The following is a 22,393-nucleotide window of genomic DNA, read 5'->3' on the forward strand; positions in this document are numbered from 1 at the left end:
TGTAAAATTCACTAAACTTGTATAAGGAGTTTTTACAGAGCTCACCACTCTATGAGAGTAGATTAAGATATGTCTACACATTAAATAGGAGTGGTTCACAGCATTTAAAGGCCAGTCATTTAATCAGATATTTAACCTCTATATTATTAAGTTGTTACAGTAAGATATAGCATATCCTTCGCTTACTAAACATTTTCTGTGTTACAATTATTTTGCATAATAAAGTTTTTAAAAAATGTTTTGAGTATGCTGGCCAAATTTCCCTTTGAATGCAGTTGAGGAAATTAAGTGGCACAATGTACTTAATCCAGCCCCTTGAGACAGCCTTTTGTTAAATCTTGACTGAAATCCATAGAAGTAAATCGGCACCTTTTAGATGAGCTGCCAAGTCACAAATTTACTGTTTGCTATCACAACAATTGCCATGAACCGTATTGATTGGGAGTTCAGATAAATGCCCTTTGCGTGACTTGGAGTGTGGAGCCGCCTAGTCTGCTGCTTCATGGAGGGGGAAATCTCTTCAAAAACATTGTTTACTTGCAACAGTCCACTTGTGCAGAGGTTTTCTATTTTAAGTAAGCTATAAAATGTTTTCTTGGACTATATGGATGATCTTGATAGCTTGATTTCCTGTTCACAGAGGCCTGCCTGCACTATGAATAGAGTGGATTTTGGGACTGGGGTTGTGACATGGCTCTTGTTTGTGCTGGTGGGCAGCTGGGGGTAACAAAGGCTTGAGCCACGCAAGCATTGTGAACTGTGGTTGATATTAGAAAAACTTATAGCTGTTCATACTGTTGTCCCTCATCCACAGTCAGAAGTATTTAAAAGTCATCAACAGGGTTTGGCTTCTCCCCTGAATTTTCCAAAAGAACAGTTTTATTTTTTTTTCCATTAGAGCTAGTTTTCTTCATTGTAACAGGTAGAGAGATGCAATGAAGAATCCTTCTGTTTATGCTGTTAGATAATGATATGGTTTTGCATGCCTCACATTTTATTGGGAGAGTAGAGTATAGGCAGACTTACAGCCACAATAATTGTCTGGAATTTTGTCTGTGAAGGTGACAGATTGGTGTGTTTCCTCCCCAGGCATTAAATGGGTTTGTCTTAGTTGTTACAGCAGATGCTCTTGTTTTTTACGTCTCTTCTACCATCCAAGACTACTTGGGCTTCCAACAAGTAAGTTTATTTTTTCCTCTTTTTTTGCAGAGGTTTTGCTTACTTTCAGAGAACATCAGTGTTTGTATTTAGGGTCTGATAGTTTGTGTAATAAAAATCTCAGTTAGGTACTTTGGGTTGGATCACTTTGAAACCATATTACTTTTCTATCAGCTTACATAGCCGGGACGTCAGGCCAAGCACAACAGGAATATAATTTCCAAAGTTGAGTTAGGCAAGATAGGAAGTTTTCACACTTAATTAGTCTTCACTGTAACAACTGTTTGAAATTTATACTGTGGTGTTACCCAGTTTATGATGCTGAGTGAGACATAATTCAATGGGAAGGTAATTATTTTAATAGAAACCTTTCATGCAAAATTATTACCATATGGCTTGAGATTTTAAGTATCAAGTGAGTAATTTTAGTATTTTTAGAATTTTAGTGTTCTCTTGGTCATGTTTATTTATTTAATTATTTCTTTCAAAACAAGCTTTTTTTTCCTTTACTATTTATGGTGCAGATCACATATGGCTGACTTTAGTGGGCTTTCAAGCCAGGTACCAAACTAGTAAAGACCAAGGCATAGTAGGCAAATGTTGCCTTCATTACAGAACTCCTGGGATTACTTTATGTGGAGATGATAGAAGCTTAGTTATAGTTATCAGTGTATATCTGTGGATGCTGAATGTTGATAGATTCAGTTGCTGTGTAAAAATAGGGAGAAATTCTGGTTGGTCTGCAATTTTAGATAACTGTTGAACTGAGGAATGTTTGTGTGAAAGAAAGTATTTCAAACAAAACATCATTATTCCTGGGAATACGTATTCTTTCAGTGTTGGGGAATGAAAAAAGAGAAAAGCTTGGGAAACAAATTGGGCATAAAATTTATATAGTAATACTAGTAAATCAAGTACATGATATAGAAGTGAAGTCTTAAATTTACAAAAACTAGCATTTCTGGCAATTTGTTCTGGAAAATACTGATTGTTTTATTAAATTCATCAAAGCCAAATTTGAGCTAAACTTCTGCTTTTGCCAGTTCGCCTCAATTACTTTAGATCTATGTTTCATTTTAAATATTTTCTGTTTATATAATGGTTTGGTCTTTGAAACATGCTGAAAACAGGGAACTTAACTCCTCTCAGTCGACTGAGTCTTATCTTGAATATTTTGGGTGCTTTTTTCCTCCTTAATTTCCTTCAATGACTGATCCTCAATGTTGTACCTTTGCCATTTAGATTACATTCCTAACAACACAATTGGTGGTGATATAAGAGCTTAATAATTACATGTTTTACACATCCTTAAGGAGTGACAAAGCTTTCAGGCAAACAAATGCACTGTTCGTAATCTACTTGGCTTAGTTTTGGAAGTTATTTGGTTCAGGGTCTTTGGCTTCTTTTGTATTCCTGTAGCACGTATAATGGGTCAAGTCAAGTACTAGCTGGCAAGTACTTTATTTACCAGTATGTAAAGTTAAATTACTTGAACAGAACCTAAGCATAAAAGTTCCAACCTTTCTTAGACAAAAGCAGGTAAAGAGATAGTTGACATAGTGTTATTTTTTTTTTCCTAAGAAAATATATTTTATTATTGTTTCCCATGTTTGCAGTCATGGGTGTAGCTGAATTCTCTGTGCTGCTAAAAACTGTTTTGTGAAGCTTTACCACGTGCATGTGATTGTATTTATCCCTGAGGAAACTGGATTTTCCCATATCCATAGCAGTGTTGTCAACCAGACAACTTATATTGTCATATAATTTTCTTATTCTTGTTCTTTCCCACCTTTTTTCATTTGTACATAGTCGGATATTATACATCAGAGTGTATTTGAATTGATTCACACAGAAGACAGACCTGAGTTTCAGCGACAGCTACATTGGGCATTAAATCCTGCCCAGTCAGCAGATTCTGGACCAAGTGTACAAGGTGAGAATGCAACCAATTTCTGTGTTTATCTGTCTGATTAGCTGAGTTTTTTTAATTTGTATATGTAAAAAAGTTTAGATAACTTTATGTGAAGAAAGGAAGGAATAACATCTTTTAAACTGACTAGAATTTTATTTAGGCAACAGTAAGAATTACTGTATTTTGCACTTTAAATAAGCACTGCTATTCATAGCACAGCATCATAAAAATATTAATTATACTTTAAATTGGAAAATTTTAATTTGGAGCATAAATGACAATGTCTAAGAATGTGTTAGTGATGGTGTTAATATAGGGAACAGTGCATTCCTTGCCACATAGACCAGCACTTCTCTTGACCCTAAAAGGGGTAGAGGAATAAAAGATGAAATAGATGAGCCATTAAGATCAAATAGTATGCTTGTTAGAGCATTGGGTTGTCACGTTATTGGCTGATGCTTAAGTGTCCTGCTATATTGAGAAAAAACTAACGGGAAAGGCATTGCCTATATATCGGAACAAAGATGTGTAGGTACAGATAGTTGTAATACAGGAAGCATGTACCTGCCTTATAATTACAATAACTGCTCTATTTTAATTCTCCATTTTACGCAACTGCTAATGAAATATGTAGGTAAAATTCTCTGTTACTGTGACTTGATTATAGATATTTTTTTAATCTGTAAGAAGTCCATAGTGTTTTTTAATAAATTTACCATTCATAAAGTAACTTGATTTTAAACTCTTAGCAGTTTCATATGTAATATTTTAGAGTATGGAAATGCCATGATTTGATAGAGAAATTAAAAACAACAAATGTTGTGATGTTTGAAACACAGCTCAGTATATTTCATTTTTTCATTTAGTGGTCAACATTGTTGTATCATCTGTGGATCAATCTAAACAGTCCTGCTGCATATGCTGCACAAGTAGTTAATAGTACAGTTTAGTACAGCAAACAGCTGCTGGCACTCAGAAACCAGATTTTTATGTGGTGACTTATTGTTTGCTTTAGAGTGAAATGGTGTTCTATAGCGCTTAAGCAAGTGCATATGAATTTATGAAAGGTTGTGTTTAAAAAGTACAACACCAGGTTGAATTGACATCAGATTTGACTGAATTGCTGAAAGTGCTAAGCAGGATTGCAATTGTTTTTTTCATATCTTGTGTTTCTAGTTTACTAAAAGCTGCTAGTTATGCCCCATTTCTGAAAGTGTTCAAGGCCAGATTGGATGGGGCTTGGAGCAACCTGGTCTAGTGGAATGTGACCCTGCCCATGGCAGGGGGCTTTGATTAGGTTATCCCTAAAGTCCTTTCCAACCCACACCATTCTGTGATTCTATGATGACTTTTGAGCCTTGGGTAGCATAAAAGGTTTGGATGTTGAGGATTTTTAAACTGAATTCAGATTTACAATAAAGGATAATGCTATGATCATGAGAGTGCTCTCCGTTTTTGCTAAGTTAATTAATTTCCTTTTTAATACATTCATCTAGCATTATGTAGATATTTATAGATATACTATAATTGTTCTCAGGCTTCAGCACAGATTCCAGTCTGAGTGTGGGAACTAATAGTGCTTCAGTTAGCCTGGACTGGTTATTTCTCACTCAGTACTCTCGTATGCCCCTGAACCACTGGTTTCCTCAGCTGTTACTGTACTTCCCAGACAATCGTCCCAGTCCTGTCTTATTCCCAGAGAAGTTTGCAAAATCCTAATTTTTCAGTCCCCAATATCTGCTTTTGGGCCTTAAGTCTGGATTATCTTTTAAAGTTCACATGCTACACAACCATGTATGGTCTTGAGCTTAAAGACAAAGACTTAATGCACTGCATGTTCTGGGCATCGCTCCACGATATTGATGAGATCCAGTGTGAGCTTCATGAGAGATATGGGTTCTAACCCCTGCAGTGTTAACTGGTAGTTTTGCCCCAGGGATTGCAGATGCTCTGTAAGATTCTTTGCCCTCTTACAGTGAGTCACTTCACCAAGGTCCTGGCAGTAAAGCATCTCTGCCTCCTACCTGCCTGGGAAAGTGCAGCATTATTCCTTTCTCAAATGTAGAAGGCTTGGGCTTGAAGCCCATTCCCTCATGTTTCAAGTTCAATTCCTCTCGTCTCAAGAGCTACTTCTTCCACCAAAGCTTTGCTCACTCTTGGGAACTGCCCATTTTACTATGAAAGTTGACAAACACTTCAGAGAACCCAGCTGAACCTGCTGAGCCTATAGATTTCAGCTCTGTATTTACCAGAAGAATAACACTGAGCTTCTCCTGTGGCAGAAATGCTGAAGAGCATACCAGCATACCAGGGCCAATGATGCCAGCAGAAGGACTTGCACTTCTTGTTGAGTGCTAGAGCTGCACTCAGTCAGAGTTGATATTTTTGAATTATAAGTTAGGATTTGCAAGCTGTTTCTTTGCTCTTTCTTCATAATCATTGCTTCTTCAGGGAGCATCCAACCTGTCTCCGAAGTGTTGAAAATTCTCACCAGCGTTTAGGGAATTAATAAAAAAAGAAAAAAAAATCTACAACAGCAGAAAATAAGGAAGTAAGTTTGCTTTGTCTGTTGAGAACCATTCATATGACGAGTGTGGGAATTTGTTATTTTATAGTATCAAAGTTAGCTGGTAGCTATCTTGGACTACAAGGATCTGAGTTTCTGGTCCTGTGGGATTAGCTCATAATGGTGGCTTTGGCCAATACACAGTTTTGCAGATGGCTGTAATTTCAGATTATCCCTTTTTGTACACACTATAACCTAGAGCCCTTTTTCTTTTTCTCAATATGTTGAAGTTTGTTCAGAAAAAATTGACCTTGCATAGCAGTTCTTTTAAGAAAAAAAAGGTATCTCCCGATTTTATCTGAAAAACTGGATAACTCAACATTTTTTGTTGGATTTAGATGGCCTTAGGTTGCAAGGCCTCTTGGTGAGTCATCAGCAATCTCATTTGGCTCCAGTTCTGACCCTTGAATTAATAGGAGAATAAATTGAACTGGCTTTTGGTAAGGATTTGTTTTCCTTTGGGTTTGGTTTGCCATTGTGCAAACCACTGAACCTATCTGTAAGTTTTTCCAGCTGTCCAAGAGACAAAATTATGTTCCAGAAAACATAATGTGGTGCGTTATGAAGTGATATACTCTGGAAGGTCAATACGGGTTCTTAAAATCTGTACTATTCTTTTGTCCATACATGACAATCAGTTCTCTCAAAGTACATGGAGTATTTTTTTAAATAACAGAGTATTTAACACTCTACAATAGCATTTTAAACGGTTTTTACTTAATATTCTACATACATAAATTCCTAGCGAATGACCAGTTTGTGGGGGTTTATATGTATTGCAAACACGATCACTTTGCTAAATTTGCTGTGAGTAGACATGCTCTGGTATTTCTGTGTATGTAGTCTCATGCAGACTATATGTATTCTTTTGGAAGTTTTTGATTTACCTTCTGTTTTTACTTTATATTCCAGATGTTTAAGTCTGTTTTCTAAATGCCACTTAGCAGCAAATGCTTTTCCTGAAAGGGTTAACTGTGTTGTTATCCTAGCTGACAGTCGTGCTTTTTAGTATTTTTTAAAACAATCCACAAAACATAAGTACTCCAAGTACCTCTGGAGAGGTAACTAGGGTGTTTTGATCAACAGAGCCCAGAAATATTTTCACTGCTTAGCAGTGGGTTTGCATCCATTAGAGAAAGTACCCACGTTGATTTATTGTGGTAGTTTCCTAAAGATGATATTCCTAAAGATTTTTATTTATTGCTACAGCTTTCACCTGGCTGTCTGAAAAGTAACCATTTCATCTCCTGCATTTTTCAATACCCAGTTCCTGTAGTTGCTACTACAGGGACCCTTTTTGCAGACTCTACTGTTATAGGATACATGGATGTGCTCTCTGCTGAGAACTCTGCTCTCTGCAACTGATTCAGAATCTAGGTTGTTGACAAACATAATGAATAAATTAAAAACACAAACACAAAAACCCCAAAGAAAAAATACTTTAATGTAAATTGTATGCAGTTTTCAAATACCATAGCCTGTAAAACATAATCCCATCAGAAGAACTGATAACTAACCAGTGTTGCAATCATTATAGGTTCTGAGGATGTTTCCAGTTTACATTGTTCTTGCTCTGGTCATGACCTGATGCTTTGTTTATGAAACGGAAGATTGTTTGTTATAGATAACCTTCACTAGGTGTTCTTCTAAAAATAATCCTTATAAATAATCCTTTCCTGCAGGAGATAATGGCTTTTCACAGCCAACAACCTATTATAACCCAGACCAACTTCCTCCAGAGAATTCTTCCTTTATGGAAAGGAATTTCATCTGCAGGTTACGATGCCTCCTGGATAATTCATCTGGATTCCTGGTGAGTATAGAGTTACGTAAAAACTTCCACATATGCTTAAAAGTTGTGCATCTGTGTTATCCTAACAAGATGTACAGAAACTTATTTGTTAAGTCTCCAAAGATATCTGAGCTGCTTGAACCAGAATGTTTCAGCTAGTGACACTGAATATGTCTCCTTCAACATGTTGTCATGACCAGGTGCAGGTTCTCTCATTTCTCATGGCTCAGTTTCCTCAGTTAAATGCAAATAAGCATCTGCTTTTGTAAAGTACTGTGTGATTTGCAGATAAAAAAAGCATTACAAGATTATTTTCTGTTGGATATCTTGAGATGCACTAAGTTATAGTAACTAACAGGACCATAGTTTTCCCTTATTATGGAAAGTCTGTGCTTGCTCTTTTTAATGTTTTTTTGTTAGTCAGTTGTGTAGATTTTGGAACAAATACGTTATCATCCTCTTACTGACTTTCTACAAATAGAATTGTTTGCCATTGCAAAATGAAATATATACATCTGCAAGATAAATGTTGTTATAATTATATGGATGTATAATGCCATGTTTTTTAGAATATTAGAAGCCCCAGATGACACTTGCTGTTACATGTTTGGTGATTTTTTTACAGAACAACCTTTCAGTAATTCCTTTTTGCGTTGATTAGTAGATCTTGAAGTGTCACACTCAGGAGTGTAACAGCAGTATTCTATACTTGCTAGGTAACTTTTATGTGTGCCATGCTACAAAGTTTGAATCTGATGAACTTAGAAAAAATAAAAATATATGTTTTATTTCATAACAGAAATATCTTACTCCTAAATATCTCCAACATATAACAATTACTTTTTTCTTCGTCCTAAGGCTATGAACTTTCAAGGACGGTTAAAGTTTCTCCATGGACAAAACAAGAAAGGGAAGGATGGTGCTACTTTGTCTCCTCAGCTTGCTCTGTTTGCAGTAGCTACTCCCCTTCAACCACCATCCATCCTTGAGATACGAACCAAAAACTTCATCTTCAGAACTAAACACAAACTGGATTTCACACCTACTGGCTGTGATGCAAAGTAGGTGTAAATTATTCTGCATAATAGTCTAATAATTTGCTGATGAGATAGGATTCATGTATGTATTTGAAATATAAAGCAGGCTACTCTTTCAGTATGTATGCTGATTTATTGATGATTGCTCAGAAACTGTTATGGTTTTTCTCTTCAGACTTCTTAGTAAGTAAACAGAAATGGGATTGTCATAGACTACTTCCTTGAAATGGCATACTGCTTTCTGACTTTCAGTTGTTTAAAAAACAGAACTGCACCACTGATTCTCTCAAAAAAAAAAAAAAAAAAAAACAAACAAAAAACCCAAACCCACCAAGACAAAACAAAAACCAAAGAAGGCACAAATCCAACTCAAAATAAAAAGCCCAAAAGGCAGAATACTACTGAGTTAAGAAAAGTTTCATATTTACATCTGGTTTGAAATTTGGTTTTAGAACAGATAGAAAAAGCATTTCAATTTATTCTACATACATATTTTCTCATTCGGTTCAAATAGATGTAAAATACAATGGAAATGTAATTTTCTTCAAAATAAATTAAGTCCTTTTTTATATTACTACTTTTACCCATTTCCAAGCCATTCTTTTCCCTATGTGAGATTTGGAAACACCTAGTGCATTACTAGATCAAAATAATGTAACTATGCATCAACATGGCAAGAAGCCCATTAAGATACTTCTTTATCAAAATAAAAACCTCTGGCCTCCTTCCTTCCTTCGTTCTCCTTTCCCTCCTATTTTTGACTGATAATGCTCTCAGATGAATTTTCGGTGGAATCTCATATGGATTTCTATACCTAGTTGTAGAATAGAATCAAATTACTCAGTATTCTGTCTACTGTGAGACCAAAATGTTTTACTTGACTTCTGTAAACTGATACAAGTAAAAGTTAGCAAAATGTTAACACAGGCATCTCTTTCTTCTGATTTTTTTCATTCACTTGAAACCTTCAATTTTTGTAACTGTTTTTACTCTTACATATATTGTTCCCCATCCCTACTTTTTCCTTTTTTTACCATCCTGTCTTTGACTCTCCATTTCCTTGTTCCGAGTCCTGTTTAAGTCTCTTTTTGACTATTTTATCATGTATGTCATAGAGATCACATGAATGCTGTTAAGTTTTTCATCTCCCCGACCTCTAGTAAAGTACTCTAATTTTAGTTACCAGGGTCAAACATGGCTCTTGACAGTATTCCTCTGAGGTGTATCTTGTTTAAATGCAAATGCAAGGGTCCCAAATCAGTAAATAGCAAAGGGGATATAGTTATGAGATGCATCCTATTTTGAACTTTAAGCTACTAAAAATACTGAGTTAGGCAAGAAGATTTAGATAGCTAAAGTTAAACCCCTACTTAATTCTACATGCAAGCACCTACAGGTAAATGCTATGAAATAGGGCTAAGAAAACAGTGTCTTTCATTGTAACGAATGGGAGCTGCCTGCTAGAAGTGAATATGTTCAAAAATATGGAATTGAGAGTCCAGATGTAGGCATCCACATTTTTTTTTGTGATCTAACAACTTTTGAAACCATTTCTAGTCATTGAAGGCAAGCTGGTAGACTAGTTAAGATTTTATGATTTGTTAACTGTATTTTTTATTACAGCTACCCTGCTTCCACATACAATCGATATTGCAACAAATATAGTTAGCACTTGTGTCTGAAATGTTCTAACCATAATTAACTTGCTTGGCATTTATTCTGTGACTTGGTTCATCAGCAGTGTTGCAATTTTTTGTTTTTAACTTCCAGAGGAAAAATTGTCCTGGGATACACTGAAGCAGAGCTGTGTATGAGAGGAACAGGATACCAGTTTATTCATGCAGCTGATATGCTTTATTGTGCTGAAAATCATATTCGAAGTAAGTTTTGTTCCCCAAGAAAGGCTGAAAAATCGAAGTATGGAGTATTTTTTCAGTATGAATGTAATATGAAGTACTGTTTAAAGAAAAAGTTATCAAAAAGAACACTGTTTATTTCATGTAATCTTTCCCTCCCTATAAAAACTTATAGTGGTTGAAGAAATATTTACTATTCCTATCTAGACCCTTGTAGAATATATATTCCAGTCTCTGTCACATCTTGCTCTTCTCACTTCCTTCTCTGCTCAACCCAGCTTCTGCTATTTCAACAACTTCCTTTGGGCAAGGAGACTATTTCAAAGATAGCTTTCCTGTTAGCAAGTTAAATGAAGCATTTTCTTTTGATACTGGTATAAGATTTTTACCAGAAATTAATCTGTGATTTAACATGCTAGTATCCTACCCATTTCTGGTTTTGATTCTTGACAGCTTCATTTACTTTAACTAACATTTTATGGAGAGAAGTATGTTGTTTTAAGCTAAGGAAATAGGTATCAACTATCTAATCTATAACTATTTAGTGGACTTAGGTTTTACTTTTTTGTTAGTTGTAACATATTTGTCTTTGGAATTTACAGAGTCATCTTCAGGACATTTTGGTGCTTCTTCTTTTCTACTGACTTCTCTTGAAAGTGATTTCTTCTTTTGTCCCCTTATATAAAGTTAAATAGCTCCCTCAGTATGTTAGTTCTTAGCCTTTATTAAGCACATTTTCTGTTTCGAGTATAGCTCAGTCACTGTTGCCTGTCAGTGGTTTTGTTTCTTTCATAAAGAATAAGGAAGAAATGGTTCCAGAATAGAATGGGATGAAACTTCAGAATGAATGGTTTGAAATTTTGTCTTAAAACTGGTTTTGCTCCACTTAGGATGCTAAGATTAAAACAAGAGGTCTTGTATCAAAGATTATTTTTGGTTAGGATTCTTAAGCTTTCCTAATACTTTTAATTTAATTTTTCTATCTAGAAATACTTTTTTTTCAACAATGTACAATGAAAATGTAGTATGTTTATCAAGCGTTGTTAGTGAGGTGGTAGTGTGAGTGAAAAACAGATTTTGAAGTACCTCTGCATTAACCAGTCAAAATGTGAAAGTACTGGATTCAGAATGAATGTGTTTTCTAACTGCTTAAGTAATAGTCGCTTTTTGGAAACGGGAGAGTCTTAGGCTTTTGTCACTTACAAGTTCTATTATTTATTAATTTCTGTTATTGAAGAAATAAAGGATAAAACTCAATACAGAATACTACCAGTCTGTAGTGTATATCCTACAATTGCTTGCACTTTTGACTTTTATTTTACCAGTAAATTAGACCTCTTAACCTGTTTCACTGGAAATGCATTAGTACCACACAGAATTGGGTGATTGAGGACATGAGATTTGTAAGATTGCTACACAGATGGGATTGCTTTCATGACTATCATAGAGATTTTGGTGGTTTTGTTTGCTGGACAGTAAACAGTATGCTTACTCTTTAGTGATGAAGACAGGTGAGAGTGGAATGACTGTATTTAGGCTTCTAACCAAAGAAAATCGATGGGCCTGGGTACAGGCAAATGCTCGTCTTGTCTACAAAAATGGAAGACCAGATTACATCATTGCCACGCAAAGACCTCTTACGTAAGTCATTACTGCATGAAGTAGTGTACTTTGAAAACTGAAACCTTTTGAAGCTGTTTATATTCAGAAAGGATTTCTTTGTTTTTAATAAACACCCTTTAGATTTTGAATTCCAGAAAGAAAACCTTTAAATTTGCTAACAAATGCTTAAAAAAATTCTGGTATTTCAGTACTTATGTGGCACAGTCGTTTTTGAGTAAAACTTTAGACATTGATTTCATGTAGAGAGTAAGGGCAGTGGTACAAGAACAAAGTTATTCCATCCACCCTATTTTTAATTCAGTATCCTCATTAGCAAAAATTGAGAAATCCAACTGCAGTTGGATTTCACCAACAAATAATATAAAGAAATTCAGTCCTTTATGGTGTTGAACTGACTTCTAATTAATATGGAATTCAGCATTTTCATACAGGTTAAATAATTTTGCTAAGGAGTCTGTAAAAATGGGGAAAAAGAGACACTTTAAGTATTCATTTACTTGCTACACCAGGAAAAGCATAATGCATGGAACAAAGCCCATTTATTTTTATTTCAGCCCATAATGCACAGAAAATGGTGTATGCTATCTAGATTTAATTAGAAATGTAATATGTAAATGTGGTATTACAGTTATAAGCTCCTTATTTCATAATCTGCCTCTTGGTTTAACTCAGGCAAGTTGAGCTGGAATAGGCAGGAATTTGAAAAATGCCTACAAATAGAATAGTTCAGTTTTTTTATATTAATTCCAGAGGACAAAAAGATTACGGTAACTGTTTAGTAGTGCAGTATTATAGCACATATCTGATTTATTTTCAGAGATGAAGAAGGGGCAGAACATCTACGGAAGCGTAACATGAAGTTGCCCTTCATGTTTGCCACTGGTGAGGCTGTGTTATATGAGGTATCTTTCCCCATGTCAAGCCTTATGGATCCCTCTCAGACGAAGAGTAAAAGCACAGCGGGAAAAGGAGCCAAAGCAACGCTACACAATGATTCCGTTGATCCAAACTCCCTCCTAGGTGTCATGTTAAGGCAAGATGAGTCTGTTTATCTCTGCCCTCCAGCATCACATAAACTTTCCTTTGAGCGGAACTTCTTTGCGGACAGTAGGGATGAACTGGGCGGTGTTGTTAGCAGTGGTTGGACAGATAATCTCCTACCTGCTGGAAGTCACAACATTCTCAAACGGGAACTCATGGAGTGTTCCCAGGACAGTACTGTTGAACTTCCTGAAGACAGTGCAGCACTCTTTCAAGATAACAAAACCAGTGATTTGTACAGCATCATGAAAAATCTGGGTATTGACTTTGAAGATCTAAAGTGTATTCAGCAGGATGAGGAGTTCTTTAAAACTGAATTATCTGATGTGGATGACATTGGGGACATCAACATAACTGATGAAATCCTGACTTATGTTCAGGATTCCTTAAATAAATCTGACTTTTTATATTCAGAGTGTAACCAGCAGCAGCCTTTGGTCCAGAATGAAGGCTGCTTGGTACAGCAAGACTTAGATCCACATCAACTTCATCAGCACCAGAAACAGCTCGTGGAGCAGCAGCAGCAACAACAGCAGCAGCTCTGTCAAAAGATGAAACATATGCAAGTCAATGGGATGTTCACAAATTGGAGCTCTGGCATCAGCATGCCTCTTGGCTGCTCTCAGCAGCAGCAACCCCAGCAATACATGTTCCCTGGCATGCATGCCACTACATCTGAGTTCTCTTACAAATCAGAAGTGAACACTTCTCCTTATGAGTGTAGGCAAGAGTTTATTCCTTACAAGCAACCCACAGCAATGATGCCACAGCTTTCTAATTTTGCTCAAATGGATTTCCCTGCATCAGCTTTTGACAGATCGACCTATTCCGCTTCTTCCAACTTTGAGGATTTTCTCAGTTGTTTGCAGCAAGTCCCTGAAAATCTTGAGTGTGGGATAAACTCTGAGTCGGTTATGCTAACTCCTCAAACGTGCTATGCAGGCGCTGTTTCTATGTACCAGTGCACGCAGGAGGCACAGCCCAGCTGCGTGGATCAAATGCAGTATGATCCTATGATGACAAATCAACAACAACAAACATTGGTGAACAAGGTATGGTAAACAGCCTTGCTGCATTGCTTGCGTTTTGAATCGAGTTTATATTGTTTTGGGTAGCTACCAGGGTGCAGAGTTTGTCATGAATGAATTGCTGAGTTTGAGACAGATGGGTTAGCAGTGTGTGAATGTCTTTGCTTTATTTGTTCATTACATTGAAGAGAGTTGCATTTGGTCAAGTTTATGTGTATGTGTATCTGCAGTGTGGTAGCTCTCGTTGGCCATATTAATCAAGAGTGAATGAACTGGTCTGTTGTACCTACCAGTAATTTTCCTGGTAGGAGCAAAACAAAAGTAGATTGATCAAAAACTTGGAATTTGTTTATACACCTTTTTTAGAGGAGTGGAGTGATGTCAGTAATATTGCTTGACACATTGATTTTTATTAAATACGTTGTAAGTATGAAAAAAAAAATCTTGTTTTTAAAGTGTTAGTATTCTCTAGCTACTCAGGTTCCTCAATGATTTTAGGATTACTGAAAGTATTAGATTATAATATATGAATGGCATGAAACATGAACTATTGTACTCCTGCACACAATATTACTGCAAAAAAAAAATAAAATATATTTCTTTAAGTGAAAGTCAGCTAGTTCCTCAAGCTGCTGTCTAAATTATCTGCCGAAGACAAGAGAGTAGGAAAAAGTTATATTTGCAATAAGTTAGACCTTTTTCACAAAGGAGAATGCACAATAAAAGCTTTAGAAGAGAGCACCCTGGCAGTAGCACACACTACAGTTTTAAATACAGTACTTCATAGGTAAAATTAACTTGAAAATAAAAAAATAATTACAAATTCCTGATACTGAATAACCTTTGTTGAAGTACTTTCAATTGTACCATTTATTTCTGTTAATGCTGCTCAAGTACAGAGCGACAATTCTTTGTTTTTCCTTCCTCAATGAGTTAATGTTCTGAAGTACTGATCCTGCAAATGCTTATGCACATGCATAAGCATTTACAGAATTAATGTATTAATTGGCATTTAACCTGTACAAGGCAAAGGTGAGGAATGCAATTAGAACATATCCAGGTTTTTGATATGCTTAATACAAGTACAAAACATACCCTTTGAAAACTGCTTCGCTACTGGAAAAAAATATAATTGCAGAATTGCAGAAATTTACCTAAAATATAGAATAGTTCAGCAAGATGAATACTTCTCCCTGAGTGCCCAAGGGCTGAAATAGCATGAAGTGACTTTGATGAACTGCAGTGTGCAAACTTGAGCACTGCTTGGCTGTATGTTGCCTGGCTGTATCAGTGTTATTAGCCTTTTGTAGTGCTTGATAATAGGATTGCAGAGCAGTTCCAGGGTCATCCAAGTTTGCCTGTATAACAACAAAGAATTGCTCTTTTCACAAAAGCTATACCGGTGTGATGCATCAGTTTTGAACAACCAGTGCATTCACAATTCTATTTCTCATTTCTTTATTTTTAATATTTGGTTTCAATTACATTCATTTTGCAGATTATTTTGTTGTTACACTACCTTAATCATGACCCCTTTTTGTTATTTTCTTCCTTACATTTTCTTCACATCTACCTGTAAAAAGTTTAATGACTAAGACAGCACCTCTGAAAAAGATATTGTCTGTTGCTTCATATTTACAAGAATGCTGTGCTGCAATAACAATATTGCATTTAGTTTGTTGTCGTAAAAAATGAACAAAGACCACTTTGTGAAAAATTATCTTTTTTTAAGTCGTCCAGAGGCAAATTCAACCCCTTTTGTTGGGGTATTCCTGTGCTTTGTGGGGCTGCGTAGCACTGCAAAAGCAGAAGCCTCATGCGACTAAGCAGATAGGATACTGCTGTCTGAGCCTATGTTCACACAGCCAAACCAAAGTAGGACAGTCTTTGTGGCTGGATTTAGCACACTGACATCCCTGTCAGTGGTTAGAGTCTAGAGAGAGGACAGATGTTGCTGCACAAGCCATGATTGCTATCCTTTCCTCAGACTTCTAACTCCCATTGATTTCTACATGAAAAGACTAGAGGATTAGAAAAGCAGAAGGGTCTGTTGTGGTCATCTGCCTTAACCTTCTGCCTAACTTGTAATTGTGGAAGGATCATATCCAATGTAGTCTAAAATCATTTTCAGTGATGGAGGTGGACAGAAAGGCCTAGTTTGACTGCTTGTTTGGGGTCAGTATTCCTTTATTAAGCAGTACTAGTGCTTCTTAAGTACTAGATTCTGTGTCAAGAATGTTCTTAAAAATTCAAATGAGCATGGTCATCTTGTTGGTGAAGAATATTGAAGTAATCTGCTTCTGTCAAAAGTAATCCTAATGTATGCTGTCGTAGCTGTCTTTAAAAAGTATGTCAACTTTGATTAAAAACTTAATTCACATGGCTATAGTCTTGTTAAAAACTTAGCAGAACTGTGCACAGTTAGTCACATTTCAATGCTTATGTTGAAGGAAAAAAAGAACCAAAACCCAGCATATTTTGATAGACGAATGAATGAATGAATGTGTAAGATATTTTCTAGGACAAATCTTGAATGAATGAGTACTTAAGATATAAGCTACTCCTGAAGAGATGATGGAAATGTTTAAAATACTTTGTTGTATTTTCTTTGCATTTGTCTTTTACTGAAGGGAGTATTTTGTAGATAAAGTGACTTTTCCATAGCATGACAGGAAGCATTACATCAGATGATTAAAATAATCCTATGAACAATTATGTTAAAACTGATGAAAGCCATTCATTGCTCTTACTTGGCATTGTCAGTATGAAGACCCTTTGTCAAAAAAGCCCACCCTGCAATAGTTCAGCCAGTGGATTAAACGCAGTGCACTTCAGCTTACCAATAGGACTGCATGTGCATTCCTGGAAGAGCTGTAAAATCTGGATGCCATTGCAGACATGGAAAGATGTACATAGGTTGCTTTTAAAACGTAACAGCAGAATGTGGCAGGAGTGCTCAGTCAGACTGTACTTTCTATATTATGCTTTAGATAACAGAACTGTTTCTTTACTTAGCCAGAAGTAGGGCTTCCGCTGACTTCAGCATGGGTAAGTTTTCATGATGATTCAGTCCCTGCTTTAATGCAAATTAACTTCTCATTCATCATTTAAAAAAAAAAAAGTTTTACAGCTAATCAATGTATTTTAAGATTATTTCATCCAGTATGTGTCTTTAGGAGGATTTTTAAATACTTATAAATAAATTGGTTTCCCACACTAACCATTTATATTCTCTTTTTTTCCTGCCAGTTCCCAAACAGTTTCAATGGAGGAAACGTAAATGAATCATATCCCTCTCAGTTAGATGTGATCAGTAATGCACAGACTGCCACACATCTTCAGCCTCGTCATCATCCGAAAGAACCCAGATCCTTCTCAGATTTGGCATCTAGTGGATTTATGTGATTCAGATCTAGAGCTCCATCTGTGATTTTGTCTGGGCATCAGGCTGCTTGCTCTGAGGAAAAGCTTGATAAGTCTCTCTTTGAGCATCAGACTTTAACAGTTAAATTACATTTGGAGAATATGAGATTGGTTGCACTATATACTGGTGGATATGTAATCTAAGACCTGGGTTTTTAGTGTGACAGGTGGAATTAAACTTCTGACTAAAAGTATGCATGTGCTGTTTTCCATCAGATTGACTGTGTCATTGCAGTATGGATTACATACGTACTACAGAGTATGTCATGCTATACAACATAAGATAAGGCAAATGGTTTTGTTGTTTAGAAAATAATTGGGCACTTTACAAATAGCATCGATGGCACAAGGAAGATGATTTCACACGTGGATTATTTCCAGACTTTATTTTTTAAAATCTATTAAAAAGCTCTAAATTCATAAGAATCAAAAGCACTTCATTTTAATGCATACTAAGCTCTTTAATCACTTATTTTGTATTTAAATCCTTTTGTTTTAAGTCTCCATTTCTAGCACTTTAATAGAAGGCTTAATACAAGGATATGATATGCAACTTCAGGTTTTCTATGAAACAGACCCCTTGCATTCCTCCTTTTCATGTCAACCTTAAGTGCCTCACAATTTAGCTACCTTGTTTCTGATGGGAGCTTATTTTAGCAAAACTCACTATAAATGTCATCCGTAGTCTGTGAACTTTTAGCTAACATCTACAGTGCTACTGGCTGTATCTTTTTTCTTTCCCTCTAACGATAATTTGTTTAGAGAGTGACTTAACTCTTTATCTGTGGATTTGTTACACTATTATCGGGAGTTGTTGATGTTCTGAATTTAGTTCAGCTAAAGAGTTTGGGTTTATTCTATACTACTTTTCTGCTTTCTTCAGGTAATACAGGGTATATTAAAAAAGCAGATTTTGCTGAGGGGGAGGAGCAGATCCTCAGGATTAGTTTTAGATTATTAATGCTGAAAAACATGTGCCTTATCTTGTGTTAAAACGCTCATAATGTTCTTTAGAAATAATACAAGGCTGCTCTATGCAAATATTTTCATTAAAATGGATATTGAAAAGGATTACATTTTCAATGTTACTAGTGGGGAAAGAGTCGGTTTTGGTTTAAACTTTATCTCTGGCAAATTGCACTGCAAGAGTTTATTCTTTTTTGTGTATGTTGATCCATTTGAAAAGCTTTGTCCAAAATATGAAATTGGGGAAAGAAAAAAGTCATTAGAAAAATTCTTCTTCTAGTATGTTTTATTTTCAGGAAAGAAAAAAACCTAAAAACACTCACTAAACATTCTGAGGTTTTGTTTTGCTTTTATCTGAGAGGATTGTTAAATTGCTGACACCAATGTTTGGTGCAAAATAATAATCTACATGAAAAATACAGAAGTGTGTATATGTTCAAAATATTTCATACTCTTGTGTGTTGTATAGTTCATATATAATAAAATGTCTTTGTAAAATATTTTAAACAGTTAATTTTAAAGTGTTACATCACCATATGTTAAGAACAATTGTATAACATTTGTTATATGTAATATAAAATGGCAATTTAGCCAGTTTGTTTTAAACAGGCAAAAGTAAATTGACTCTCTCCAGACAGTTGTTAATATTGTTTAATAAAGGACAATCACATAAAACTGGAATTCTTTCATAGCTGAAACATGCTCCTTTGAAGAAGAGCATATTTTCTTCCATTCTGTGTGATATGATATGCTAGGCCAAACTTCTAACTCAGTTACAAATGTTCAGATTAATAACTTCAGCAGTACTTTTAAGTAAAATTACCATATATGAAAGGGACATTAAGGAAGCAATTACTATTCAGGAAAAGCCCGTAAAGACATTGTGGGTTGTATTACGAGGTTGGTTTTTTCTTTTAAAGTTTCAGAATTTGTTTTCAGCACAAATTACATCAGTAACAGATTTACTTAGTATCATTTGAATTAATTTGTGATTCTGTAGGTTTTTTTATTGAAGGTCTTGTTTTAAGCCAATATCTGAAACGTCTTCCATATCTAGCTAGTGTATCATGTTGGCATTTGAACTTGAAAATTAGGATAATGCTGTAAAACTGGAAGGTTCAAAGGGATAATGTATGTTTTCCATCTTACAAAACCAGTATATATTCTGATTATGAATTTAGTTAAACCAAATACATGTTGTCCTATCACTAAGTGCCAAGGATGCAGTACTAAAACTGTGCTGCTCTACTTAATGTAAACAAATTAGTTGTTTATATGCATATCAGCGTATTTTGTGCATTATCTTAAGCGTAAAACATTGACTGTATTAGTGCACTCCTGATCTGCACCAAACTGTACCTACAGTGCACAGGTGTTTCTGAATTGGATCTCTATTAGCCCTTCAGGTCTGTTATAAGTAAGATTATAACCCAGTGTTAGTCAGTATTACTGTCCATTTTTGTACAAGTTTTCTTACCTTGTTTTTCTTTCCAGTTCTTATCTCTCCTTTGCTATGCCTGCACATACCATGCAATACACCTCTTGCATTAACGTATGGTTCTGTAGCGCTCTTGCTCATCTCCACTAAAGTTTGTAAGACATAATACATGGTAATAAAATAATCACTTGAATGTAGCTGAAATGTATGTTCTTTTACTGCAAAAATGTTTGATTTCAGCAGTATACAACAAAAGTACATTATCATACTGTTACTACTATCTTTTGAGAGCTTGTCATCTAATAGTTTACAAAACTTGTTATTTACGTCACTGTGGACTTTGCACTTCTCTGAATATTAGATGCAAATACAATGTATATAATTTAGAGTGGTGAACAAATGTGTGTTTGTCCATGGAATTAGTATTTTATACTTGCATGAAAATGAGTTTATAAATAAAGTTTGTAAATAGTAAGCCACAATTAGTAGTTGGAAGGCTCTTATATTCATTGCTTAGTCACAGTAAATTCACAGTTGAACAGTTTTGAGGTAGGAATGATTTCTGCATAGATGCTGCTAGAAGGAAACATGTTCTCTTTTGTGATCTGTAGCTGGCGATTAGTAACCTATTCACTGTTTACTGCTGGTTCATAAATAGTGACTCTAAATTAAGAAAACAATTCTTTTTGTTTCTTTCTATTTACTAATATTGCTGTTTTCTGTGTGCTACGTTGTCTTTGCATGATAACCTTTTAAAATCAAGTGTAATGCTGAAGCAAATGTTTTGCTGTAACCCCCCATGCAGTTTACCAAATTTAATGAGAAGATGAATTTAATTGGTTTCAACTACACTGTTGTCTTGTAATGCGTTGACACGTCTTATCCAGAATCCGTACTAGGCTGTGAACTCTGTATGTCAGTCCTGTGGCTTACTGTTCTTGCATAGTACAAAAAGACATACCAAGATACTGGAATAATTCAACAAGACTTCAAATCTATTAAGTAACATCTGGAAATAATCAAGCAATAATATAAGCAACACTGGTCATCCCTTTTTTGTAGTCTGTTGCATTTGTTAAAAGTTTCAAGACACGCATCAGCATATTCCCAGAAGCATAGGGCCTCGCCGTCCAGTTTTGTTTGAAGGAGAGAGATGCTTTCTTCTGGAGAAATCAATTTTCTTTATGATTAATGAAGTTTGGTTCTATTTCTAATTCAACATGAAAGTTAACGACCATGGTGGTCCCTAACCTGCAGTAGGCCACTGCATCAAAAGCTCTGTAATGTTGGTAGAGTCAGGCAGTTTGTTGGTAGAAGTCATCAATTTCCTCAAGGCTCTGTCAGAGGAAAGCTTTCCCAAATGGTTCTTTTGAGCTATTTGAAAAGATTTTGAAGCTTTGGAAAACTTTTGAAAATTTTCCTAATGAGCAACTATTTTTTCCACTCACACACTTAATCTGAGGGCTGCTATATTTTCAGATTTTGTTCATCTGAGAACTAGCTTAGTAAGTTAGGTTAAAGGTTTTGTCTGGAGTAAGAGCCCGATTCCACTTTTGATATTTTTATTCTTTCATTGATGAATTTGACAAATTATCTTCCTACCTTTTTCCCTCTCTGCCTAAGCATCCTTCTCTATAGCTGACACTTGTAGTCCTAAATAAGTAATAATAGATCAAAACACCTTTAGGCATCTAGAATAAATGTTGACATCTAAAACTAATACTGAAATTCCACCCACTGTACACTTTACAAAATCTGAACATGTAATGAGTTCTAGCATGGGGCACTGTTTGGTTTCCCCTATTTCATTTTCATTCTTTCCAGGGACCAATACTCACTTTGATTACTTACCAGGGAATCTGAGCCAGCTATATAGAGAAACACCCATTCTTCCACTTTAGCAAACTCTTGAAGTTCGTCTTCCTGACAGGTAAAGAAGAGCCATAATAGTAAGCCATCAACATCTAAGTGAATAATTTTTAAAGACTCAACTGCATATGTGAAATTGAAAATATGATCAGTCGATGGGATAATGGAGTTTCTTCTCCATAACCTGACCTTTCTATCCAATGTCCAGCAGAGAAGGTTATTAGCATTAAATAAAGCTATACACACTTTAGTTTCCAAAGCAGACAGTCTTTGAGAAAGAGTTCCTTGACCCTAAATATTTTTATGATTTATACCAAAGCCAACAGGCTCTTATCTTCTCTTGAATCCAGCCTGGATGTAAATAAAATTATGAACAACATCCAGGAATTAATAACTTCAGCAGATATTTTAACACTGTTTTGAAGGTTATGTATGATCATAATTGTCTGGATGTGCCCAGGGCAGCCTATGACCCAGCAATTAGACACTTGTTCAGCTCTTCATCAGCATCTTTTTTATTCTCTAGAGGGTAAATGTAATTCATTTTGAATGGGGGTTTAAATGTAAAAGTCCACAAATGAAACAAAACAGCATGACTTTCATACTTGGTTTTACATCTGCAGTAGATGAAGAATTTCTGCAGCTGAAATATGCTATAAATGGCCTTATCAGAGAGTTTATTCC

At 35.5% G+C, this 22,393-nt stretch overlaps 1 protein-coding gene across 1 annotated transcript in view; it reads left to right on the forward strand.

Moving 5' to 3' along the window:
• The window catches only part of AHR (aryl hydrocarbon receptor), a 60,336-nt gene extending 40,014 nt beyond the window's left edge, over positions 1 to 20,322 (forward strand). Inside the window, 9 exon segments of the mRNA XM_027639202.1 lie at positions 1,090 to 1,179; positions 2,968 to 3,091; positions 7,319 to 7,449; positions 8,287 to 8,489; positions 10,236 to 10,345; positions 11,821 to 11,962; positions 12,762 to 14,037; positions 17,263 to 17,343; positions 17,345 to 20,322. Coding sequence (XP_027495003.1) covers positions 1,090 to 1,179; positions 2,968 to 3,091; positions 7,319 to 7,449; positions 8,287 to 8,489; positions 10,236 to 10,345; positions 11,821 to 11,962; positions 12,762 to 14,037; positions 17,263 to 17,343; positions 17,345 to 17,443 — 2,256 coding nt within the window. The 3' untranslated portion in view covers positions 17,444 to 20,322.
• The last annotated feature ends 2,071 nt before the right edge of the window (positions 20,323 to 22,393 follow it).

Source organism: Corapipo altera, unplaced genomic scaffold (assembly GCF_003945725.1).
Source record: "Corapipo altera isolate COAL_440 unplaced genomic scaffold, ASM394572v1 44, whole genome shotgun sequence".
NCBI classification, from domain to species: Eukaryota; Metazoa; Chordata; class Aves; order Passeriformes; family Pipridae; genus Corapipo; species Corapipo altera.